Raw genomic sequence first — 25708 nt, 5'->3', positions numbered from 1 at the left:
TTCGGGCTTCTGAGCTTTCATTAGCAGTGTAATAGCCAGGAAAAGATTTATCTAAAAGGTGTGGTGTGGGTCAACATTGTGCTTTCAGCAACACACCAAAGTAAACTGCTAATGCACACCTATAAAAGATAGATACATTTTGAGCTCTAAAACTCTTGGTTGTCTTTTCAAAATACCCTTCAAACTAGCAAAGCATTTATTAATTTGTCTATCATCTCCCCCATGCAAACTCACACAGTCTCCTGAACAAAACAGGAAACCAGAAACATTATCATCAGAAGAAAAATGATATAATCTCACCATCTTTCTACTTGACGTTGAAAGGTTTCAACCCATCTACTTCCTCTTATTTGGCCTGTCATTTTAAATATATTTTACAGCAGAAAAACACGTTGGAACTTGAATTAGGTGTGCCTTACAACACAGACATGACTTCATATTGCTTAATAATTGAAGGTCTGGAGGAGAAAAAAGGAACAGAAAGGTATTTTTATTTTTATTCATTATAATGGTTCATGCAATTTGTTGTGTGTGTATATATATAGCCTACATTAGTGCCGTCAAATCGATTATCTGACATAAAAGTTTGTGTATAAAGTGTGTGTGTGTATATCATATCTTTTTTTAGTGGAGCTCATAATCATAAGATTAAAATAGGCCTATAATGACCTTTTAGGCTATGTGGATCGCATAACAATAACAAAACAAATATCTAAGAGACTTATCTAATAAATAAATACATTTTCACCTCTGTATTTGTTCTGTTTCAGGGATCTAGTTTACTCCTGAAGGACATAGGTAGGGAAACATTAACTCTATTCTCAAACTAAATGTTGACATATGACGTCACATCGTGCCTTAGCTTTTTTTATTTTTTTACACCGTGTGAATGTGAATGACTGTGACACCCGATAAAAGTGCAGTAACACTCTTCCTCAAGCACGCGGAAGCTGCTTACCTGTGCAGGACACGGTTTCATACGGATTTAATTTCTGATTTGAGGAAAACGCGGTGGTTTGCAACTAGCTTACCTTACCTTGGGGGAAAGTGCTCGGTTGCTGGAAAGCGTTTGTTTTTATTGAACAGGATGAAACAATCAAAAAGTGCATCGGAATTGATTGACTTGAGCTTTCTGTCTGCCGAGGAAGAGGCAGCCATCCGACAAGTGCTTCTGAGAGATGAAGATCTAAAGCGACTGGAGAGTGGACGAGTCAGGTAGGAAGTGGTTGTTTGATTGACCTACACTGCAAGACATTTAGTTGTCTTATTGTACATTGTAAACAAATATTTTTGTTGTAAATAAAACAAAGAACATTAGATGTTTAATGCAATGTGTTAATTGCCGTTTCTTTGTAATTGTTTGTGAAATGTAATAGCAATCTCTGAGTGAAGATTGATTTTTTTTGGTGTACAACAGGGGTGCTCAATCCTGCTCCTACCGATCGACCGTCCTGCACAGTCAATCTCCAACCCTAATCAAACACACCTGCCTTTAATTTTCAAGCGATCCATTCCTAAAGACCTTAATTGGTTGCTTAAGGTGTGTTTGATTAGGGTTGGAGATGAACTGTGCAGGACTGGGCACCCTTGGTGTACAAGTAGCATGCTTATTTATAAACCCAAACAATGATGATGTATTTTCCTGTTATCCCCCTTAAAAGTTTTTAGGGAGTTACTTGGTTATTCTTTTTCTAATTTAAATTGTTTCTTTTTTATAAAATTGAATTGTTAATGTTTTTTTATTTATTATTTAATAACTGTAAACAATATATGTGTATTCACTTATTTATTCATTTGAATTTTGGCATTTTTATATATCTAAACATGTTGGTAATTAAGACAAAATTACAGTTCAAATACTTTCTTGAAAGATCTAAGTTTGATGTCATATAGGCCTTGGCATGGTGGGACATTGAAACTGTAAATATTTTGCTGCCATACTGCAACTTGTTGTTATGATAAACAAAGTGTGAGCACCGGTTGACCCATATTTAATAACATTGACAGTGGGTCTCTGAAAAAAGTGTGCTTACTTAAGTATAATAATAACAGTAATAATAATACATTTCATTTGTAACGCTACTTTCTCATACTCAGTGTATTACAACATGTTATAAAATGCAAAATAACAAATAATACATAGTATATTTTAACAATAATCACAATAATAATTACAGATTAAAAACTACTAAAAAGATGAAGAGAAGTTTTGAAAAGTTTCTTAAAACAATCAAAATAAGGAGAAATTCTTAATCAAGTTTCAAAACTTTTGGAGCAATGCAAGAAACAGCCCTCCCTCCCATGGTTTTGAGTTTACAAAGATAAAGAGATAGAGAACCCGGAGAGTGGAGATAACAAGAAGGTATAGATGGTGTAACCAACTCACAAAATGTAAACTATAGCCAACCCATGTACTGCTTTTTCAGTTAAAATCATTTTTAAAAAATGTAAAAAACGATGCATGATTTACCTGGGAGCCAGTGTAGTTGAAGAAGCACAGGGGTAATGTGTCGGCGTTAAGATGTATAAGTCAAGATGTGAATGACTGAAGGGGAGATTAGGCTATTGTCCACGGTAATTTAAAGTTAATACATTTATTAACATTATTTGGAGTGCCGATTAACAACATTTTAGCTTTAGAACTATTTAATTTTAGAAAGTTATATTTCATCCAGGCCTTTATTTTAAACATACAAGCAGAGAGAGTTGAAGAGGCAGAGGTGAAATCAGGCTGAGTGCTAAAATAAATCTGGGTGTCAGCATAGAAATTATATAGATACTAAACCGAGTAGGACCCAACACTGACCCCTGAGGGACACCTAGTTGTAATGGCACAGTCTCAGATCTATTAGTACCCAGGTGGACAAATTTGGAACATTCTGAGAGATAAGATTTAAATCTGTTCAATGCGGTGTCAGAAAGTCCAATCCACCAATGTACTCTGTACAGCAAATTAGTGTGACATATTGTATCGAATACAGCACTAAGTATGCTAACCGAACCAAAGCTTATGCTAAATAACTAATCATATTCTTTTATTTTGCAATATCTAAGTTATAATGATTTTTGCATACTTTTCACTGTTTGGCCAAAGTATACAGAATCCTGTCTGTGCTTTTCCTGTCATACCAGGACACTGAGACAGTCAGTTCCTGACCTTCAAAAGCTGAAGACATTAACAGGTGAGTGGTTTGAAGAGCTCAGGGTCAAGCGATATGGGCTCCAGACGGATGTCACAGCAGTGGTACGGACCTCCATGAGATGGAAGAAAATAGCAGGTATGTAGGATTTCATGCCTTCCTTATTGAGCTGATGCTGTTAAGAAGAATTGTATCTTTGAGTACACACACCACACCTGTCTGGACATTTCAAACTTTCTGGACTCTGAGTCATTTGAGTCAACATACTGTTCCTTGAATATGCTCTGCATTGCTCTTCATTGCTGTAACCGTAAAACTACATTTCAATGTTAAGTGAATATGAACTACTTTGCTTCTAGATTTGAATCAAGAAGTTTTGTGTATGTCAGAACTGATTACTGTATATGTACTCTTTCTTTTTTTTACTTAGCCCATAAAACCAACCCTTTCCTGAATGACACAGTAGACGAGAGCAAAGAGCATGAAAAGGAGGAGCACAGCACACCTACAAAGTAATGGCCTTTATTTTCACAGAAAATGCCATCAAAATGTATTTTGGGTGGATTTTCAATATAAAGATTTTCAATACGTAGATTAAACCAGGACAGACAATGCCTTATATTATCGTTATGTCTGAATACGGCATATAAATTAATATTATGCTACATTTTTCTTTCCACTGCAGTCCATTTGCTGACCCTAGATTAATTCATCCAGCCCTTAGTAAAGAGGTTTGTCACATACTGTATATTATATTTATTTTTTCTGTAAATATTCAGAACATAAGTTAAATAAAATTAAATGTATATATTTTTTATGTTATTTTGTTTCTATTTATTCACAGACTTATCACCAATATACTGATGATGACTTTATGGATGATGGTGAGTTTGAATTACATGATAGCATTATTACTTCAGTCTTCAGTGTCACATGATCCTTCAGAAATCATTCTAATATGCTGATTTGTTGCTTTTCTTAATATTATCAATGTGGAAAACAGTTGTGCTACTTAAAATTTTCTTGGAAAAGGTTCAAAAGAACAGTGTTTACTATTTATTAGAAATATAAATATTTTATAACAACGTAAAGGTCTTTACTGTCACTTTTGATCAATTTAATGCATGTTAATTACATTTAATCTTCAATTTAATGTTGAATAAAAGTATTAATAAGAAAAAAACTTTTAACGCTGGTTTACATTTGGAAAAAAAACCCAGATTGATTTGGTGATGTTTTGGTGTTTGTATTTGCAGAGGCTTCATCCATTCCAACAGTGTCTGGTAGAAAAAAAAAACTTCAAGCAGAAACTGATGGCAATCTTGTCCTCAATGGCAATGACCCAAAACGCAATTCAACAGAAGCACAACCCAAACAGCTCTCTGATGACCGAATAACGACCGTTTTCCCCTTCTCAAGAGCAGTTCAAGACACTAAACCCGAAAGAGGCCCTCCAAAACCAAATCGAGAGCCAAGGCGAAAAGTTTCACTCCCTCCAGCACTACAGAAAGATCAATCGTTTGAGGAGAACTGGGTGAAGATTACCCTCGAACCGAACGCAGTGAAGCCTGTGCATGATGAAAGCAATAGTGATGGACCTGAACTAAAAGAGGTAAAATCACATGTTGAGAACACAGAGACCCAAGAGAAGCAGGACACATCAAGTCCGTCGTTAAATTTCATGGATCAGACATCATTTCAAATTGAATCTCTAGACTCAGACTTTAACCAAGATGTTTTCTTAGAAAGATGTTCATCAATCAAGTTTCATAATCAACCACAGACTTCCTTAGTTTTCACAAGTGATGCACCAGAATTCACTAGACACACAGATCATGAAGGTTCAGAGGAGGCTAATGAGTCTTCTAATGCTTTCCAAGATAACAAAGGCAGAGATCAGCAGTGTTCAGCTGAATTTATATTTAGAGAGTCTGAAACTGATAAACTGAGTCCCTCAGACTCGACTAATGAGCATGATAAGAGAAGGATGGTCTCTAGTGATTTTCTTAATGATGAAGCAAGTTCAGACAGGAAGGGAGGTGGAGGAGAAAATGTAAGCACTGGTTTACGTGCCGAGACAGATGCGGATCAAATAGTTGAGCGTGTAGCTGGTAAGGAACAAATCAATAAGCATTCCTCTGCTGAAGAAGCATCCCAAAGTCAGTCATTAAAATGGGAAATTGAAATGAATTCTCATGAATTTCCCTCTGACACTCTGCAGGGAAAAGATGCTTCCACTGATTCTGGCGATGACGGCCCAGTCGAGATGGGAAAGAAGAAAACGTCGAATAAAAAGGAGCCGTTGTTGCAGAATAAAACAGCTGATGTTAGTGTGAATAAAGATTTTGAAGCGAAACAAAGTGTCAGTGACAAAACTGTGCAAAGACTTCTTGATGCCCATGAAGATAAAGAAAAAATAAAGTTATCAAATGATCAGAACTTGCCAAAAGACACCCACACAAGTCAGGTTTTAAGAAAATTAAGCCAAGAGTATCTTTCAATGACAGATGATGGGAAATTAGTGCACATTAAAGATGCTGGATTGCATGTTGACTCTGAACATATCGACAAATCATCCGTTGAACCAATTCAACCAGTTAAATCTACAAGTGAAGATGATGCTGGACTGGGTCAAGGTTCTTCAGAATTGAAAGATGAGGAGGACAGTGCCGATATTCTACTAAGTGTCCTCGCAAGAGCTCAGAGGGCAAGAGCACCTGTCCTGCAGAAGATCACCGCACAGGAGCCAAAGCAGGAGATTGGAGATGATACGGTTCCCACAATAGTCATTATACCATCTGAATCTCCAGATCCAACAGAGTTGAAAGGTAAATGGTTATGATATCTAATACTAGAGGCTTAGTCACCATGTTAAGGCAGTGGCGTGTCTGATTTCTGAAGTGCCCTTGAGGGCTGAAATTCGAGAAAGACGCACCCAGTATTGTATATGTTCACTTCAGCTCAGGTTTAACCTGTTAGATTTCTCCTTGTAGATTTTCATGGATTTATCTGGTTTGAGCTTTGCGTTATTCTTTGATTTCTTTAGGAAATAAACATGGGGTGTCCGTTCTAGAGGCTTTACTTGAGGGTTCCACATGTAAAACGCCTTCCTACACTGCAGATTCTTGGAAGGTGAGCTACTGTTCGTCCTACAAATATAATTCATACTGTTAAAGCACTTGAAATATCATTTCATCATCCTCTGCAGTGTGAAGTGTTGATCAGAGTAAGTTGCTTGACTATAAAAAGTAACCTTATGTTCTGCTTTGCTGTTTTTGTTTATATTGTCTTCTATGTTGCAGGATGAAGGAGTAGATTCAGATGACGATGATGATGATACTTCACTGTCCAGCTATGGGTCAGATCTCACTAGCAGAAAAGGCTATTCAGCTAGCGCATTGTCTCTTACTGATGTAAGCTGGACGATTTTCATTTCTACTTTCTGTTTTTAACATTGTTCAAAGGCCAATTTACCATTGCTTGACCAAGCTTGTCAATTACCCGATAAACAGTTTATTATGTTGAGCCAAAGTTGACTTGTTTGGAAAGCACCATAGAGCCACAGTGTTGGAAATTAATAGATGTTTATGCATATGAAACATCTGCAAAAACTTTGAAACACATTTAAATAGCCCTTAAGGACATTGCATAATGTCATTGAATTGTGTTTTGCTGTCTGGCGCACATGGCTTATGATGATACAAGGGCCGTTGTGCTCCAGTGGGGCACAGGTTCAAGTATTCATTTGAATTCATCTGTGTCATTTCCCAATCCCATGTTCCCCTCTCTCTCACACCCCTTCCTGTCATCATTCACTTTCCTATCCAAGTAGAAGGCATTGAAAGTGCAAAAAAAAAAACACAAAAAAAACATAGTCTTCCAGAGACTTATCCCTGCTATTTTTTTCCCCTCATAATAGCGCACCAGTAGTTTGCTGAGCGTGTACAGCGATGCAGGGGATTTTGGGAATGTTGAGGTGCAGGGCTCTGTGGAGTTTGCAGTGATGTACAGCCCTGTTGGAGAGCTGATCATTATGATTGAACAGTGTCAGGATCTGGCTATTGCTAATCCTCGTAAACAACGCACGGACCCGTGAGATATGAATCTAAAAGAAAACATGTACTAATGAAATACTTTAAATCTATCTATCTGTCTGTCTGTCATGAATAACAAACTTTCCTTTACAGTTATGTGAAGACTTACCTCTATCCAGATAAGTCTCGCCGCAGCAAAAGGAAAACTTCTATTAAGAAACGGACCGTGAATCCAGTTTATGTGGAATCTCTGAGAGTATGTTTCTCTGCAACACTAAAATGATAGAAATATTATGTTTATATTTGATATAACCTGTAATCTTATCTGTACTGTAAATCTCTTATCAGTACAAAGTGAAGCGCGAAGAGCTTCCGGAAAAGACTCTGAATCTGTCCGTGTGGCACAATGACTCCAGGGGCCGAAATGTGTTCCTGGGGCAGGTTGAGATTAGCCTTAAGACCTGGGACTGGGGACATGAAGCCCTCACCTGGTACAACCTACAGTCAACGGTACACCTTCTAAATATATTTGTGTGATTAGGAAAGCTAGACAACATTGAGAGTTTAGGAACAGAGCCTTCTTTCAAAGTCCTCTTGTATAACAGAATATTACTTTTTTTATTATTATAGACTGCAGAAAATCAAGAATCGCAAGAGTCTAATGGATTTTTGTCAGTTTCACTAAAATATGTTCCTCAGGAGTCCACCGGTACAGTTTCAAATATTGATGTTGCTTCTGTGTATTTCATTTCATTCTGTAAATCTAATTTGAGAAATATTGCTCATGACTAACGAACTGTATTTGCTCTAAAACACGTTATTTGATTTCAGGTGGGTCGAAGAACAGCACTGGGGAGATTCATGTCTGGCTGCGGGAGGCAAAAGAATTACGTGGCCTTAAGCCTCAGGGAGTGGATTCTTTTGTTAAGTGGTGAGGGTGTGCCTGTCATCTGTTACGGACCTGACTTTCAAAGCGGCTAAAGCCATTGTTCCATCTCTGACTCTCTCCCTCCCTCTCACGCTTCCTCTTTGTCATGTTTGAAGTGTCGTGTTTTTGTTTTGTTTTCATCTATTAAAATGACATGAGAAGAAAGGAAATAACACAGATGACACATTTCATTCATTTTGTTTGGTTTAGAGGACAAAGGTAAAAATGTCAACATTTTCACAACCTCATTTTTACACATGGTCAAATCAAAAGTTGTTTAAAGGTTTAAAATAACTGTTCTAGCACTTTAAAACAAAACAAAAAATAAATAAATATTTCCATAAATCACTGAATCAGAGGAAAACATGTCCAGGTTATATTTTACCCCAGAATCGAGAAAAAAAAAATGTGCACAAGTAAATATTTTCATTACTGTAATGAGTTCATTTGAGATTACATTACAAAAAGTAATGTATTTTTTTTATTTTTGAAAACTTTTTTTTTTGTAAAATAGAATTCATTTTCTTAATACAATTTTTTTGAGGCCTGGGCATATACTTTACCGGCGAGATTCACCTCTTATTTTTTATTTAATTTTTTTAGCTACATTTTACCGGACACCAGAAAGAAAAGCCGCCAGAAGACTCGTGTTGTAAAAAAGAGCCAGGACCCTGTGTATAACCATGCCATGGTGTATGACGGGTTCAAAGCCGGGGAAGTCAGTGAGGCCTGCTGCGAATTGACCATTTGGGATCACAACAAACTCTCTAATCAGTTTCTCGGAGGCCTGCGCCTCAGTCTTGGAACAGGTACAGTAACAAAACCCTTTCCTTCACTGCACCTGCATTTTGCACTTTAACTACACTAGAATCCTTTAGAAAGCCATTTCATAAAACTGTGTCTTATTTGCAGGGAAGAGCTATGGCAAGAAAGTTGATTGGATGGATTCACTGAATGAAGAAGTTCAAATATGGAAAAGAATGTTGGCCAATCCAAACTGCTGGGTTGAGGAAGAGCTTCCCCTGAGGTCCTCCATGACCCCGAGGAAATGAACCTCCTGATCCCTGAATGTTTAGTTGCGAGAGAAAAACAATTCTTGGTTCCCAAAACAAACCAAGCATTTTCAATGACCAAATCAGTTTCTTCATTTAAGTCCTGCAAAATATAGAGTATGTGCTGGGAAATAGCTATGTAGAATATGCTTAATCATATTAGATTATATCTAAATTGATATATGTAAGTATTGTAAGAGATGTGTTGTTGTGAGAATAAAAAAAAAAGTAAAACAAAATTTGTCTAGTGTCTTTACATTAATCTCATTGAATAAAAAAAGATAGAATGCACTTAAAAAAATGAAATATAATTAACATTTGACATACAGTAAATATTCTGTAATGTGTTCTAATATACACAATCCCCTGTAGATTAAATATAGTTATTTGTTACATCAATTGAGCTTGTTAAATTGAATGCTTTCATTAATTTACCTAATTCTCTTAATAAAAAAAAATAAAAAAAACACAACTGTAAAATATGAAGTGACTGAAGAACTGACCTGACCAAAGCCGGTGAAAAGGCTGTGAGGGATGAACTAAACATGCATCTCTTCAGTGGGTTGTACTGTACTGTTATTTAATGTGTTTTTGGATTGTTCTGCTGACGAAACACTGCAAAAATATATTTCCAAGAAATTTCATTCGGCAAAAAAAAATAGACAAGACGAGCTGTGGAAACTAAAAGTGATCTAGGAGCTTTAGATAGCTTTTACATCGGATGCCAAGTCTATCCCTCACAGCCTCGCTTTCATTCCTGACGTTGTCATGGTAACAACAGATGAACAGTGAACGTTATATAACATATTGAAGCCCGTTTACTTATGTGGCGTGTTACTTATTCTACACCAGATGGCGGTAATTCCCTCCCACGTTCACGGCACTTTCTTGTTCCAGGCCATTTTCTCCCAAAAATATAACGGAGATGGAGAAGTTCTGGAAGTCCAGAAGTTTGAGTCAGCTGACGTTTAACTTTTCTCATTTCTGACTCAGTCCCTCCGACGGATGACATGAGGGAACATTCGCCGTAGGAGAACTTAATTTGATATCGAAACTAACGTTAACGTTACTTATTAATAATTGGGAAATGTATAATTGAAATGTGTTACACTACAGATAGTCATCGCAACTGTCAAGAAGTGTTGGGTTTTTAACGACTTTCCAGGTAAGAAATACGCTTCGGACAACATGGATTGGATATTTGTTTACTTATAACTGCATGATACAACTCGGTATTTTTTGTATAACGTTAGTATAGCATAACGGATTAGGTCTAAGTTATATGTGTATGTTTTTGTTGTTGTTTTGAAGCCTATTTAATTTTTTAATGGCGTCATTTAACGTTAGTAGTTCATTTGGTTATAGCCTGGATCCTTGTTTTTAGAAATATATAGTTTTGTTTTTAAGTAATTTAAATCTCTGCTGAAATGTGATAAAAGTGATCATCCTGAGTAGTTTGCATTCCAGAAAATACTATTTTTGTGATTATGTGAATATACTTTTTTTAAAATATGTTGTCCTTTAGTATGTGTTTTAGCCTATTTCCTTTGTTTTGATTTTTATATAGTTAAAAAAGCAACTTTTGTTTTTAGGTTAGCTGCTGAAAAGACAGAAAACCTCAGAACATTCATTCAGAGTGGAGATTGACCCATGAACATTTCTGAAGATGAGCCAAGGTCTTTCTTGTGTTATTGTATTTGGCAGTGATATGGGGAGCGAGGAGACCACTCGGATGTGTATAACACCAGGGTTCATCTGTGTTTATAACACTCATTGAATTTACTCTCCTTTTCAGCTTGAAGGTTGGTCATCTGCTGCTCAATCCAGAACATCTTTCATCATGGGTGACTGGAGTGCACTGGGGAAACTTCTTGACAAGGTCCAGGCGTACTCCACGGCAGGAGGCAAAATCTGGCTCTCCGTCCTCTTCATTTTCCGGATCCTGGTGTTGGGGACGGCGGTGGAGTCCGCCTGGGGAGACGAGCAGTCGGCGTTCAAGTGCAACACGCTGCAGCCCGGCTGCGAGAACGTGTGCTACGACAAGTCGTTCCCCATTTCCCACGTGCGCTTCTGGGTGCTGCAGATCATATTTGTGTCCATGCCGACTCTCCTGTACCTCAGCCACATCGTGTTCCTCATGCACAAGGAGGAGAAATTAAATAAAAAGGAGGAGAAGCTAAGAGACATCCAGAGCAAAGGCGGAGATGTGGATGTGCTCCTTCGGAAAATCGAAACGAGGAAGTTCAAGTACGGCCTGGAAGATCACGGGAAGATCAAAATGAGAGGAGGGATATATTACACGTATATAATGAGCATTGTGTTAAAGTCTGTATTTGAAGTTGTTTTCCTGTTGATACAGTGGCACCTTTACGGATTCAAGCTGTCAGCCGTCTATACGTGTCAAAGGTTCCCTTGTCCGCATAAAGTGGACTGCTTTCTCTCTCGTCCCACTGAGAAGACGGTTTTTATTATCTTCATGCTGGTCGTTTCGCTGGTCTCTCTGGCCCTCAACGTCTTTGAGTTTTTTTACGTGATTCTCAAGAGGATGAAGGACCAAATCAGAGAGTCTGCGAAAAACTTTGAGAGCGCTTGTAATATCAAGCCCTGCCCAAGGAACCTGTCCAGTTACGGCTATTACAACGACTGCTCGGCCCCCGTCCCTAATCTGGGGTACAACCTAGATACGGGCGACAAGTCCAACTCCTCTGACAATTACGACAAGCAGGCTAATGAGCAGAACTGGACTAACTACAGTACAGAACAGAATCAGCTGGGTCACACTCAGCGCTTTCCATATCCTGAGAAAGTAACTCTGGGGAAGGATCTTCTGCTGCTCAAAGAGCTCGAACCTCGACCCAGTAGTCGAGCGAGCAGTCGGGCCAGGCCGGATGATCTTGACATCTAGCAGAAGCCTTAAACTGTGAAAAGGACACTGTAACTGACATCCAAAGAATGATGGTTCAGCATATATATTTATTTTATTCGTTTTTTTGCTATTGTAACTCATGGCAAACTGTTTTTTTTTTTTTTGTGAACTGTATTTATGAGCCGTGATTGTGAAAATCAGATACAGTGATTTCACAGGTTTACTCTAAAATAAACATTTAATACATTAAGTATATGGCTAGATGATGCATATGTGTCCATACACTCATTCAGCTTAAAATATGTAATGGAAATTGTAAGTTCTGTAACTGGTCAGCATTTCTTTAAAAATTCTCCCTAATTTTAAACACCATTTTGCCTTTACCTCAATAGACAAATTGATTTTTTGAAGCTTCAAATAGATTATATGAATTAATATAATATATATATATATATATATATATATATATATATATATATATATATATATATAGTGCATGCCAAAAGTGTGGAAACATTACTATTTTTAATGTTTTTGAAAGAAGTTTCTTCTGCTCATCAAGCCTGCATTTAAAATATCTGCAAATGATCATTTGATCAAAAATACAGATTTTTTTTTTTATATATTGTGATATATTATTACAATTTAAAATAATTGGTTTTCAATTTATTATACTTTAAATTATCATTTATTTCTGTGATGCAAAGCTGAATTTTCAGGATCATTACTCCAGTCTATCACATGATCCTTTAGAAATCATTCTAATATGATGATTCATTATCAAAGTTGGAAACAGTTCTGCTGCTTAATATTTTTTCATAACCTGTGATACTTTTTTAGGATACTTTGATGAATAAAAAGTAAAAAAGAAATCTTTTGTAACAACAATATACACTACTGGTCAGTAATTTGGGGTCAGTAATTTTTTTCTTTCTTTTTTAAATCAATACTTAAATCAATACTTTTATCCAGCAAGGATGTGTTAAATTGATAAAAAGTGATAGTAAAGAAGATTTATATTATTAGAAAATATTTTTTATTTTGAATAAATGCAGTTCTTTTTAACCTTTTATTCATCAAATATATTAGGCAGCAGAACTGTTTCCAACACAATAAATCAGAATATTAGAATGATTTCTAAAGGATCATGTTATAGACTGGATGTCACATGTGACACTGAAGACTGGAGTAATGATCCTGAAAATTCAGCTTTGCATCACAGAAATAAATGATAATTTAAAGTATAATAAATTGAAAACCAATTATTTTAAATTGTAATAATATATCACAATATTTGTGTATTTTTGATCAAATAAATGCAGGCTTGATGAGCAAAAGAAACTTCTTTCAAAAACATTAAAAATAGTAATGTTTCCAAACTTCTGGCCTGTACTGTATATATATATATATATTAGAAATGATAAAATGGCTCTAGATGGGGTTCAGCATATCGTATATCACCCAGGGTTATTCTTGACTAGAACTAAAACCAAAAGTACTCATATGCGATTTAGAGACAGCAAACACTTTTATATTATATATTATATTAAAAAAATAAGAGTGAAATCAAGTCTGTTTTGGAGCACAAGAAAATCTATCAAGTTTAACCCTACTGGAATCAATTAAGACCATTCATTCTACTCCAGCAGGATCTTAACTTTTTTCCATTATTCTTTTTTCCGACAGCGTTTTTCCATTACGGGAAGTTAGCCAGCGCGTATAAATGGAGCACTGTTTTCTGGAATCTTTACAGTAACTGTACATAGTCTTCTGCTGTGGGCCAGTAAATATCACCAGCAAGCCACCTGACTGCTTATCAGTGTTTTCTGTAAAGTGTTGACATATATGTCGGTTAACATTATTCACATAATTCCCCAGTGCAAACTGACTCCCTCTGATTGACAAATGAAAGCCTTAAAAGAGTCTGAATTTAAAACGAGTTAATTAGGTTCACTTTTTCTTCTGTTCTCAGAGTTTCCTATTTATTTGAAGGGCTAAATGAAAACACATGCTTTCACTCAAGTCTGCCAACCACATGTGGCTGAAGAGAAAGGCAAAAAAAAAAAAAAAAAAACCTGTGAACTGTGTATTTGCACTTTACTCTAAAAAAGGTTTTAGTTAAATCTGGGATATGTGCATCAAGGACAAGGTGATGATGTAGCATAAAAGGAATTAGGAAATATTTACTATTTACTATCGAATGTAAAAAATATTGCACATTTTCAAAGGCATTAAAAAAACTTACAGGGTAAAATTGTTGGCATTTCTTACATTGCTTATTTGGATGATCAAACATGACCTTATGAAATCTGGCCCTTGTAAACCTGAATGTTCTTCAGTCATGAAATGAGACTTTGAAGAAGGTTTAATAACTCAGTAAAACACCTAGTTTCAACCGAAACTCTGCTTCTCAAGCTTTATAGCCTGGATGAACCGCCAGCGACCAACATGATTACACTATGATGTCTCAAAAGTAAAGTGTTTGAAAAGTTTTAAAACTTAGCGTAGTTGTTCTACATTGTTTATTTCCCAATATAAACTGAGAAATACATCACTGTTAGTCATCAGTAATTCTGTTTATGTTATGTCTGTCTGTCTCTGTCTAATTACCATCCATCTCTTTCCATTTTATCTCTCTTTCCTATCTATCTATCTATCTATCTATCTATCTATCTATCTATCTATCTATCTATCTATCTATCTATCTATCTATCTATCTATCCATCCATCCATCCATCCATCCATCTGTCTGTCAACCATCCACCCTAGCAACTGCAGAGAGAATAGAAACACCAAACAGAAACACCCTAGTTACCAGCCAAAGCACCATAGCAAAAACTCCCTAGCAACAGTAATGCAACTACACAAGATTATATTACATTCAAACCAAACCAATTCTCATGTTTTCAAACTTCATAAGGCCTAAATCTTAAAAAATTTCCTCTGAGGTTGTGCTAGCAAACTTTAAAACGTATTTTTGTTTAAAATTCCATTTTTAGGTTCAAAATAGAAACCTAGAAAGTACACATATAAAATGTAAGTGCAGCCAAGCTCATCTTTTACTCTTGCTTGGCCGACTGTAAGATCTGAGGCGGCCGGACATACCTTTCAGCCTGCCAGTTTAATTGAAAACAGCAGGGTCTAGTTCTGTTAGTTCAGAACGTTCTGCCACACCGATTGCGTTATAACGCACCGTATATAAATTTGCGGTGTCTAATTGTGTGTGACTTTATGGAATAGCACATGTTTGATATCACACTTGCATAAATAACAGGACCACAAACTGTCTAAAAATAAACATTTTGATCTCAGAGCACTTTTGATGTAGTGTTTAAAGTCTTTGTAGAAACAGCTTGTCTTGGTCTATTAGGGTGAACTTTACATGCCATGAACATCAATCTTTTTAATTACACTAAATATTCGCACTAAACCCATAAGCTCCATGGTTACAACCAGGCCTCCTCTTTGGCGATACATTTGGACAAACAAGGGAGTGGTTATAGGCCTTATGGTTTGTGGTGACACTGAGGTTTATTCGGCAGTACAGACTAAAGTCAGCTCAACATTAAGTGTTATCATGTGATTTCCTCCAGGATTTCAAGGCGCTCCAAGATTTTTGAGATACTTTTAAGGGTGAATTTGTCTTCTGTAGAAATGAACTGTGAAGAGACTCTTGGGATTATTGGGAAACAAAGGCAAAGGGCATGACTAGGAGAAAACACAATAAGCTTCACAGTTGGCATAGTTTTCTCACTTTTATGTAACAAAAACTCATGACACAAAATTGTTTTGGGCTCATGACATGACAAATAAAGACCTCAGTTTTAGTTTTTCTCCCTGTTGTCCAGAATTGAGAGTCCATGATGCAAATTCAGATGACTCGAATGGACGAAAACTGAAATATAGTTATTATTATAAGTTTTATGAAGCAAGAAAATAACCCAAATTAAATTTAAGTTGGGATCAGAAGAGTTTCATTAGCCTATAGGTCACCTTTAACCTAGGTAGGCTAACAGAAAACGTTATGGCAAGGTTCTCTCAAAAACGTTCGTCCAGTAGCCTAACGTTAATAGAATGTTCGTTCAAAGTTCTCTAGTCTTTAATAATGTTCTTTAAATGTTAGGCTACTTCTTGTTTCAGAACGTTCTCATAATGTTTGCAAAATGGAATGTTTCCTTAAACTTTCGTATAACCAAGAAAACGTTTTTAAAACTTTTTTTTTTTTTTTAAAAGACGTTTTGAATCTTCAGAGATTCTTCATAATATCTTTTGTGTTCCACTGGGGGAAACGAGAAGATACGAGTTAGGAACGGCATAAAGATGTTTTAATATTTGTGTGAACTAGTCCTTTAACCATGTTTTAATTCATACATCAGGAGCATTATAAAGTGTAGGTTAATGAAACTGGTGTGACTCACACCGTGAAAATGCAGAAAAAAGTCTTGTTATGTCTGAATAATCCTTAAATAAAGCATTTGTAACTCTTCAAGCACAATATCAGCGGAAAATGTCCTAATTGACTTGCCTCACTGAGGGAAGTTACTGCAATCGCATGTGCCCAATGTAACACGACTGCCATCTAGCGGCTGACTTTAAGGAGTGCAAATCATTCTGCACAAAGGGGTAGATCACGCTCAGCGCTGTCACGTGATAGTCTCTGTTACTTTTCTCTACGCTGATCAGGATGATCCAATCACAGTAGAACGTTATCTATAGAATCATTTTATAGAGATTGCTGGGGAGCATTTTACACACAAGAGGAAATAATAATAAATCAAAACCACAATATTTTAATTGTACAATGAGCAACACAATCCCTCCCTGATATTTTACAGCTGCTGTCTGAGGCTTCATGCGACCCCTGGAGGGAGACATCTTTCCTCATGACGACTCGCCCAATGCTGTACCAACATAGTGAGCGTGGTTACATAATGTGTAATAATAAAATGTTCCATGTAATTCATTTTTCATGCAGTTTACTACAGAATTACAGTGCTGTGAAATTTATTGTGTGAAGTGCATACTTACGCTTCTAGCCTACAATGGCAAGCCGTTTTAGCATTAATGCCCTTGTTAGTCATAATTTATCTACAATATGATTATGACTAGTCATAATATGCATTGAAGATATCTATAATGTTAGTCAGATTGACTAGTCATAATATACATTCTTGATTCTGAAGCATTATTCTTGTCCATCACGCGTCAATTTTTTTTTTGGTGTAGGCCTATAATTCCATTGTGCTTCTCTCTCGTCAGGTGGTGTTCATGTCATAATTCATGTGACAACTACGTTTATTTTTCCACAAATGTCACACTTCCCGATTCACAGCAACCAAACTCATAATATCAAACTGCTTTTTAAATCCCATTTTGGTGTGATGTCAGAGGAGGAGAATTTAGGAACAGTTTTGTCTTTTTCTGTTAATGTTGTTGTATCAGCTGTTTGGAAGTTTAAGTCTTGTTGTGTTGGGTGTTTAAATTATTAAATTGGATTGTTACAAACTTTTTAGTTTGTTCCTGTTGGTATACCCTATAGGGGCTTAAGCCTAAATAGGCTTGCTGGCTGAATGCATTCAGTTCTGATTGTGAATTGGGCAGTGTTGCAAACTTGGGCCATTTGGTTTACCCACATTAGCTGTGTTGCTGTTCTGTTTTCTTTTTGTAGAATTTTTATTTCTTTTTATTTTCTCCTGCACTGTAAATATCTTTGCACCTTCCAGTAAAACACCATTTTCGGATTATGCATCTTTTTGTACAGGACGTCATTTCCTTTTTCCACTCCAACTGTTTGGCCTCCCTACAAGCAGTTTGCTGTTCTCTGTCTTTATTGACCATTACACTCCAGTTGGTCCGTTTTGCAACATGATTCAATTCAATTCACAGTGCTACATTGGGGCTGTTTACACCTGGCCACGTCATGCATTTTCTGTGATCGTATAGCTATCCGATCGTGAAAAGACCAGGTGTAAATGCCCTCCGAAACGCATTCGAGATGGATTTAAATCCGATCGCTCAAACCACTTCAGGAGGAGGTCTGGGCCGCATTCCAGACAAAAATGGACAAGTGTAAATGCATCTGTTGTTGAAACCACATATGTAAATTTTACTCCTCCCAACAATGCTAAAAAATAAACGTATGAGAGCGTGTTATAGGCTATATGTCATGTTATAGCCAGATATGACGGTGCTACTGTAGCACGCATCACCGCAGATCTTACAAGTGCCGTTGCCGCTCTCTCCTATTGCGGTCTTTTGAAATTAGCTAATGATCAATAAAATGCAGCTCATATAGGTTGCTTTCGGTGACGTGAGCTCCATTAAATCTGCAAATAGCGCGGGAATTGAAGATCGGATTTATATCCGTTTTGCGAAAACACATTTATGTGACCAGGAGTAAATGGAATCGTTTTGATAAATCAGATAGCTATCCGATCTGTAAAAACACGTGAAGTGACAAGGTGTAAACCGGCCCATACATGCATTCTGCAGACATTTTACCATATGAATGCATCCAGATATTATTTAATAAGAATCCCTGAAGTAATTTATCCAGTAGTTTTTCTCTCTGTGACAACAAAAGCAGACGACTGGTGTTAGCAGTTAGCACTAGCATTATCAACAAGATGCGCAGACAGGGAGCGGCTCTGGTGCGGGGGAGGAGCTGAGGAAATTCAGTCTCAAATCACAGAACATGAACAGAGCAAGTACAATTCAGATATCTTAAAATATAATTGTGATAGTTGAAACTGAATTAGAGATATCTATAATTACCTTTGTGTATGTGTGACGTTTCAATTGAAGATAGACGACATCATTACAGATATCTTTGACTTGTCAAAACCTATTTAGAGATATCTCGAATCAGATTTCTTACTATAATTGCAGATATCTCCTTCTGACTAGTTTAATTATAATTATGACTCGTCGAAATATAATTGTAACTATCTAAAATATATTTATGGATAGTCAAACCATAGTTTTATTTGTCAATTCAGCCTGCCATACTACAGATCATTGTGCACTGTGATGTGCTAAAAAATGCTTGAGAGTTACTATTTGATCAGTCATTTTCTGCATTGATGAAAGCCCCCGTAATGTATTTTTCTCACAAAAGTGCCTCAGAGATGCCCAGCTCTGAAATCATGTATAATTCAAACATAAAAGCATTAAGACCTGAAACTGCATTAAAATTATTTATCGTTATATTCTACTGTGCAATACATATTGTATGCATTTTTCTATTCCTTATCATTTCGGACACTGTTAAGATGATAATCTAGATTAATTAGATAAAAAGTGATTATTAACATTTTAATCTTTTCTCAAATGCAAAATCCCAGACCCATTATTGGATTAGCCTATTGAAAATACAGTGTCACTTCTCGCCATGTATTTGAACAAATCACAGCTTGAGTAGATAAAAATCCATCCAATCAGCACAAACTTCCCATAAAGCCCCGCCTCCCTGACAGTATTAATTAGTTTGGGCTTTGCAGTCCGTAGACACTTAAGAGACTGTGAACTCAGAGACTGTACAAGGACCACTGTGTGTTTGATCACTGCTTTTAAACTGTCATAATGGTTGATGCATTTTGTGCAACTTGGAAACTGGTCGACAGCCAGAACTTTGATGAATACATGAAATCACTGGGTAAGTAAAAATAAGATTTTATTTATTTATTTCTCAGATCTTAACATCATTAGTGCAGCCTGGTGTTTATGTGCAATGAATTATATTTTCTGTACAGTTTACATAATTAAAATATTTTTGTTCTTTTGTTCCACAGGTGTTGGTTTTGCCACTAGGCAAGTAGGCAATGTTACCAAACCCACTATTGTCATCAGTCACGAGGATGACAAAGTTGTGGTAAAGACGCTGAGCACCTTCAAAAACACTGAGATTTCTTTCAAACTGGGAGAGGAGTTTGACGAAACCACAGCAGATGACAGACATGTAAAGGTTTGTGTTCCACAGCATATCTAAAATCAGTTTTACAAAGCGATTTGACGTATTTTTAGCAGGTTGGGTCTCCTTTTACTCTGCACGAATTTGATCATATATGATAGGCTATACTTTTTGTTTATCATCCACAACTTTTCTCATTTCAGTCCACTGTAACCTTGGAAGGAGACAATCTTGTCCACGTTCAGAAGTGGGACAACAAGGAGACTAAGTTTGTCAGAGAAATCAAGGATGACAAAATGATTATGGTAAGCAGCATTACTAATGTGTGTGTGTGTGTGTGTGTGTGTGTGTGTGTGTGTGTGTTTAGAATTGTAATTCCAAAGTTTTTTCTTCTTAATCAGTGTCATGGATATTTAATGTTCCTAAATATGCTCTCCTCGTCTTTGCTGTTTCCAGACCTTGACCTTTGAGGGCGTGCAGGCTGTCCGCACATATGAAAAGGCATAACGTCAAACTGATAGATGTTTCAGTGTTACCCTGGCAACTTGACAATATTACAAGGGAATTTTTACATTGTATTCTCAACTGAGAGTTTTCCCCTTTTTAAGACATTTGTTTTGTAAAACCTTTTATATAAAATGCACATTTTGAACTGTTTTTGAATGTTGCAGAATGTCATTAATGTTAGTGGACTGTATAACTGAGGCCTGCATTTGTGTCAAATTGAATGAAATACACACTTGATCAAAAACTGATTGTTTCTTTGTTTCTTACTGTCTAATGCAAATGCTTCATTCTTATTCACTGTAAAAATATATATAATTGAGTTATAACAACATGTGTTTACATTACTTTAACTCATCAAAATAAGTTGAGCAATTTTATACAAGATGTAACTCATTTTTTAAAGTCAGTTTAATGCAATTCAAGTTGAAATGACTTAAACATCCAAGTTGATTGTACTTAAAAATTTAAGGCAGCAACTTTTTTACAGTGTTGGTTTGATACTGAAGTTTCCATATTCCTAGTCCTGATATTTGTCACTCAAACAAAACATTATATACTAGTATATCTATGTACAGTGTGCACACACACACCCACACACTGTATATACACAATTTCCTGAAACATAAGATTTTCAGAAACATAATTTAAAACTATTTAAGAACTATTTAAAACTAAACTAAATAAAATTGCATAAAGAATTAAAGACAAGCATATTTAAATTATTTTCTCTAAAGTAAACAATCCCCAGTTTTGCTTGCAATATTCTTAATTGGAGATTTTATTGCTTTTTATTGCAAATTTTATCACTTCTATCTAGTGCTAATGAATACTTAATGTAATTTGTACATTGAAGGACTCCGTTTATGAGATGTTAAGGGTTTTTCTTTCTCTGATAATATTTCTTCACAGTAGCTGCTCTAAAACCTGCCCAGACCTTTGTTTCAAAGCATTATTGGTATCATGCATAATTGTCAGTTTAGTGTTCAAACAATTCAATTAATAGAATTTTTGTTCTATAACCACATGGTACTGATTTGTTTACATGTAATTTAGTTTCATTACACATAATCCAGTCCAATTATGATGCTAATTAGATTTTGACTTTAAGAGTCGACGCTGCGCCGCCTTAATCCACCGAGCGGATGGCCAACACTCAAGTCATATCTGAGAAGACTGAACTTAATCTGTTTTCCAGGATTATTGAACTATTTCACTGTTCTAGCGTTTTCAAGCGCCCACTTCAGATGGAGAACTCATTGAATTGCAGAGTTGTGCATGAGAAAAAGGCTGTCTGAAGTCCTGAATGACTGTTTGTTTTACTTCTGGAGCAGTTTGAACACAGGCAAACGTCTATTTAAAAGACCCTTCAGTGCAAGCCAGAGATATCTGCATCTGTATTGAAAATGTCTGGGAGAAGAACAACCCCGTGTCTGTTCGATATAATACTATGAATGATCGTGCAGCCCTATAAAGATGACCGGTAGTAACCTCTCCACAACTTGAACCTGCCAGGAGGGGACACGTTGTCACTGGGTCAAAGTTAATCCTATAATCTGTGTTGTCTTTACGTAGGAGCATCATTCGATCAATTTGACCAACCATGTTCAGATGCTCCATAGTCTATAGTGTGACATCACTGGCCAAAATTTGTCACAACCACTTATATACACTCAAATATGATATAGGCTATAATTACAAAGCAAACAGCAGTTCATCTTTATTTCATTTCAAGCAACATTTTCGTTATGGTTTTAGTTAATAACCCTGTATGCAATAGTCCAGTCAAGACCTGGCTGCTATTACTCATAATGATATTTCGCAAGATTCAATCAGTGCGTTCCAGATTTGTACAGTGACGGTTTAGCATGACCCATGGCTGTCACGACAGCTTCAGTCTAACAGTGAAGCAGATTGTGAATGGACTGTTTCAGTCACAAAAGCGCCGTAATTGGAGTGGAAAGTAATGAGCCATTGTTCTCTGCACTCACGCCTGACCTAATAGCATGAGACTCACGAGCAACTTGCTCTGATTAACCACACATCACAATGCAGTTTTGCCAGGACAAACACAGAGACAGGCAGCTTCACTCAAATATTGCTGTGATGAGAACCGGGTTTGGTTTTGCATAGGGAGCAATTGTAAAAAGTAATGACATAAATTAACCCTCATTGAATGCAGCTGGGTTGCATTTTCCTTTACCCTGTATACTTGGATCATAGTTTTTGGGGTTCATGTAACTTGTTCATGTTGGTGCAGCTTGGCTGCTTCGCATTTACAGATGAATTTGTGCTAAAATATTAGTTTGATTGGACGTGTGTTGAGGATTTTATGTCAATACCAAAAGATATAGGAAGCGATTTATTCCTGCATTCAAAGTAGGCATGAAGTTGGATATAGTTGGTAGTATCACAGAATTTATGATAGTCTTTTCTTCCCTGTTGTGATGAATATCCGAGTAAAACGGCTTCTCAAACCAGAAATAATGTATTGATTTTGTTGATTGGTTCCTTGTTTGCTATTGTGATGTCATGTGTGACAGGTATTTTGATTAAAGATTATAAGAGCACATGAATTTAATATATATGTGTGTGTGTGTGTGTGTGCATGGATAAATCATTCATAATAAATATTGCAGTATTATAAAAAAAATAAGAATTGTCCATTTTGATTTCATGTTGACTTTAAAGGTTGATAAGTATATATATTTTGCTGTAGTAACTTAATAACATTTAATCACTTACCAGTAGTGACTCGCTACATTATATATAGTATTATATAGCATGTGAAAAAAAAGTACGCAAAATGATGTCTGAATTACTGTAGTATTCGGAAAGCTCCAGTAATCTGTAGGACTATTCCTGAAGTAACCATGCAATTGTTATCAAATAATTGATTCAATTGATTCATTCAAAAATGAGTGAATCATTGAATCAGAACAAGTAATAACTGGCAATATTGTGTCTAAAATGTATGTTACTCAGTATTAATGTATTGGGCTAAAACTTAAAAAAAAGAAGAAAAACCTAAGCTGGTTGGCTGGTCTTAGCTGGTCCTCCAGCCTGGTCATAGCTAGTTTAGCAGGCTGGTTTTAGAGGGGTTGGTGAGACTGGTTTTAGCTGGTCAGGCTTAACATCAGCTTGGCCAAACTGGGAGACCAGCTACATCCAGGATCCAGCTTAAACCACCTAAGACCTTCTTAGGCTGGTTTTAGCTTTAGCTTTCAGCAGGTTTGCATGCACTTGTAAAACTTCGTAATGGAAAAACATGAGGTGGGAGAAAAACTGTATTTCAACGATTTCAATTGCATTCCCCCAAAAAACTTTGCAGTTGCTTGCAAAACCATTGTGATGGAAATAAAATGAGGAGGGAGGAAAAACTATTTCTCGGTGCTTTTGTGAGCGAATGCAAATTATCTCAGGGCAATGCAACACTTTTGTATGGAGCACATGAAATGTGAAGAAAAATGATATTTCAATACATAGTTAGCTCGCAATATCATGGCATTTTCTCACGAAAATAGTAACTTTCGCATTTTCTGTTATATACTAAAGAATTTGTAGTATTTAATGTTCATTTGTAATGTGTATTGAATGATTCCTCTTCATCTACACTGCTACTCAATATAAATGCAAAGACATTAGTTGCTTGCTTAATTTAGGAACTGAATTCTAAAACCTATAATAAAGTAAAGCTTTCATTTCTTTTAGATCACCACAGGTGTTTCCAAAATGCCAAGACTACCGTGTAGACTAATTTTGTCTACAAACTGACTGAGCGAGAGAGAAAAAAAGCGAGAGGATATGGGGGGTCTATTCAGCCCCTCAGTCTATGTCAAGTCTCTGTGGTCATTTGTCAGGAAGCATGAATGCTTGCCTTCATCTTCTCCCTTTTTTTTCTTCTGCAGGCCAACCACGGTTCAGCTTTAAGCTGATTTTGCCTCTCTTCTTTGTGGGCCGAGAGTAGTCCGTTCTTCCGTAGCCAATAGCCTATAAGTTTGGGAGTGACATCACTGCCAGATTATGCTCTTGCCAAGCATCATGAAAGAAACTCTCCCCGTTGTTCCCCAATGAAAAGAAAAGAGGCAAAGAGGCTCTGGGAAACCCTGACACTCCTCCATGTCTGCCATGGGAACTGTTAACACAGAAGAGAAAATATTTCGGTCGACAATGCACAGATTGTAATCAGGCACCGTTCCAGGACTGGACCACGGTTCACTCTGGGACTGCTTTTAATTTTAGAGTAGTCTTGTTGCATAATGGATAGCAATGTTTAGTGTGAGAGAGTGATTCAAACGAATGTGTGTTCATTTGGTTTCAGTTTCAAATTTGTATTAATGGAGGGATGTCTGTGCAAACTCTTCCATTGCTGAAAATCAACAGCCATCTGTTCTACATATGTCCCAATATTGATTTTCTTGTCATTGTCGAACCATTGAGAACTATTTAAAATTCCATAGTAGTCACAAATAAATAAATGTCAAATAAACTTGGAGAGGAAAAAGTATTCCTAAAAATAGTAATGCTTAGTATTAGCTGCAATCCATTTTGAAACACACACACACACCATCAACTGCTCTTTCACACAACTATCTAATCAGCCAATCACATGGCAGCAACTCAATATAGGCATGCACTGTAGACATGGTCAAGACAATCTGAGCATAAGAATGGGGAAGAAAGTTTATTTAAGTGACTTTGAACATGGCATGGTTGTTGGTGCCAGTATTTCAGAAACTTCTGATCTTCTGGGATTTTCACGCACAATCATCTCTAGGGTTTACAGAGAATGGTCCAAAAAAGAGAAAATATCCAGCAGTTCTGTGGGTGAAAATGTCTTGTTGATGCCAGAGGTCAGAGGAGAACGACCAGACTGGTTCGAGCTGATAGAAAAGCAACAGTTAATCAAACAACCACTAGTTACAACCGAGGTCTGCAGAAGAGCATCACAGCCTACCTGAGTATTGTTGTCCATCCCTTTATGCCCACAGTGTACCCATCTTCTGATATCTTCTTCCAGCAGGATAATGCACCATGTCACAAAGCTCAAACTGGTTTCTTGAACATGACAATGTGTTCACTAAACTCAAATGGCCTCCACAGTCATCAGATCTAAATTCAATAGAGCAGTTCGGGATGTGCTGGAACTTGAGATTCTCAGCATGGATGTGCAGCCGACAAATCTGCAGCAACTGAGTGATGCTATCATGTCAATATGGACCAAAATCCCTGTGGAATGTTTCCAGAACATTGTTGAATCTGTGCCACAAAGAAC

The 25708-nt window shown here is 36.6% G+C and overlaps 3 protein-coding genes across 7 annotated transcripts; all 3 read left to right on the top strand.

Moving 5' to 3' along the window:
* Positions 1-356: 356 nt before the first annotated feature.
* Positions 357-9393, top strand: LOC309479077 (synaptotagmin-like protein 2). Of its 4 annotated transcripts, none has more exons than XM_082142927.1 (17): positions 358-484; positions 771-1215; positions 3133-3278; positions 3571-3652; positions 3826-3871; positions 3985-4024; positions 4397-4752; positions 5362-5968; positions 6187-6272; positions 6443-6553; positions 7060-7232; positions 7328-7430; positions 7523-7684; positions 7805-7883; positions 8006-8105; positions 8706-8911; positions 9015-9393. In XM_082142927.1, exons 2-17 carry the CDS (start codon positions 896-898, stop codon positions 9152-9154), a joined length of 2757 nt encoding a protein of 918 aa, XP_081999053.1. In that variant the 5' UTR covers positions 358-484; positions 771-895; the 3' UTR covers positions 9155-9393. The 4 variants fall into 4 exon arrangements, with proteins under 4 accessions (XP_081999050.1, XP_081999053.1, XP_081999051.1 ...); XM_082142926.1 differs by having other exon boundaries at positions 368-484; positions 771-798; positions 1087-1215; positions 4397-5968; XM_082142924.1 differs by having other exon boundaries at positions 357-484; positions 4397-5968.
* Positions 9394-9516: 123 nt separating this feature from the next.
* gja1a (gap junction protein alpha 1a) lies at positions 9517-12270 on the top strand. Of its 2 annotated transcripts, XM_082142928.1 has the most exons (3): positions 9517-10319; positions 10747-10830; positions 10950-12270. In XM_082142928.1, exon 3 carries the CDS (start codon positions 10995-10997, stop codon positions 12057-12059), a length of 1065 nt encoding a protein of 354 aa, XP_081999054.1. In that variant the 5' UTR covers positions 9517-10319; positions 10747-10830; positions 10950-10994; the 3' UTR covers positions 12060-12270. The 2 variants fall into 2 exon arrangements, with proteins under 2 accessions (XP_081999054.1, XP_081999055.1); XM_082142929.1 differs by lacking the exon at positions 10747-10830.
* Positions 12271-19530: 7260 nt separating this feature from the next.
* Positions 19531-20680, top strand: fabp7a (fatty acid binding protein 7, brain, a). The gene is made up of 4 exons (XM_082144036.1): positions 19531-19674; positions 19811-19983; positions 20133-20234; positions 20386-20680. Exons 1-4 carry the CDS (start codon positions 19602-19604, stop codon positions 20434-20436), a joined length of 399 nt encoding a protein of 132 aa, XP_082000162.1. The 5' UTR covers positions 19531-19601; the 3' UTR covers positions 20437-20680.
* Positions 20681-25708: the final 5028 nt, after the last annotated feature.

The sequence above is a fragment of the Leuciscus leuciscus genome (genome assembly GCF_965113295.1).
Source record: "Leuciscus leuciscus genome assembly, chromosome: 17".
NCBI lineage: Eukaryota > Metazoa > Chordata > Actinopteri > Cypriniformes > Leuciscidae > Leuciscus > Leuciscus leuciscus.
Note: the sequence above shows the minus strand (reverse complement) of the source record. Positions and strands in the feature narration are given on the sequence as shown.

Excerpts from the sequence above, each read along its gene's own strand:
- LOC309479077 (XM_082142924.1), top strand. The coding sequence starts at position 896 with ATGACTGTGACACCCGATAAAAGTGCAGTAACACTCTTCCTCAAGCAC. Across the intron at positions 3,653-3,825 it reads GAGCACAGCACACCTACAAA|TCCATTTGCTGACCCTAGAT; the intron begins GTAATGGCCTTT and ends TTTCCACTGCAG. Across the intron at positions 8,912-9,014 it reads GCGCCTCAGTCTTGGAACAG|GGAAGAGCTATGGCAAGAAA; the intron begins GTACAGTAACAA and ends TCTTATTTGCAG.
- gja1a (XM_082142929.1), top strand. The coding sequence starts at position 10,995 with ATGGGTGACTGGAGTGCACTGGGGAAACTTCTTGACAAGGTCCAGGCG.
- fabp7a (XM_082144036.1), top strand. The coding sequence starts at position 19,602 with ATGGTTGATGCATTTTGTGCAACTTGGAAACTGGTCGACAGCCAGAAC. Across the intron at positions 19,984-20,132 it reads CAGATGACAGACATGTAAAG|TCCACTGTAACCTTGGAAGG; the intron begins GTTTGTGTTCCA and ends TTCTCATTTCAG. Across the intron at positions 20,235-20,385 it reads AGGATGACAAAATGATTATG|ACCTTGACCTTTGAGGGCGT; the intron begins GTAAGCAGCATT and ends TGCTGTTTCCAG.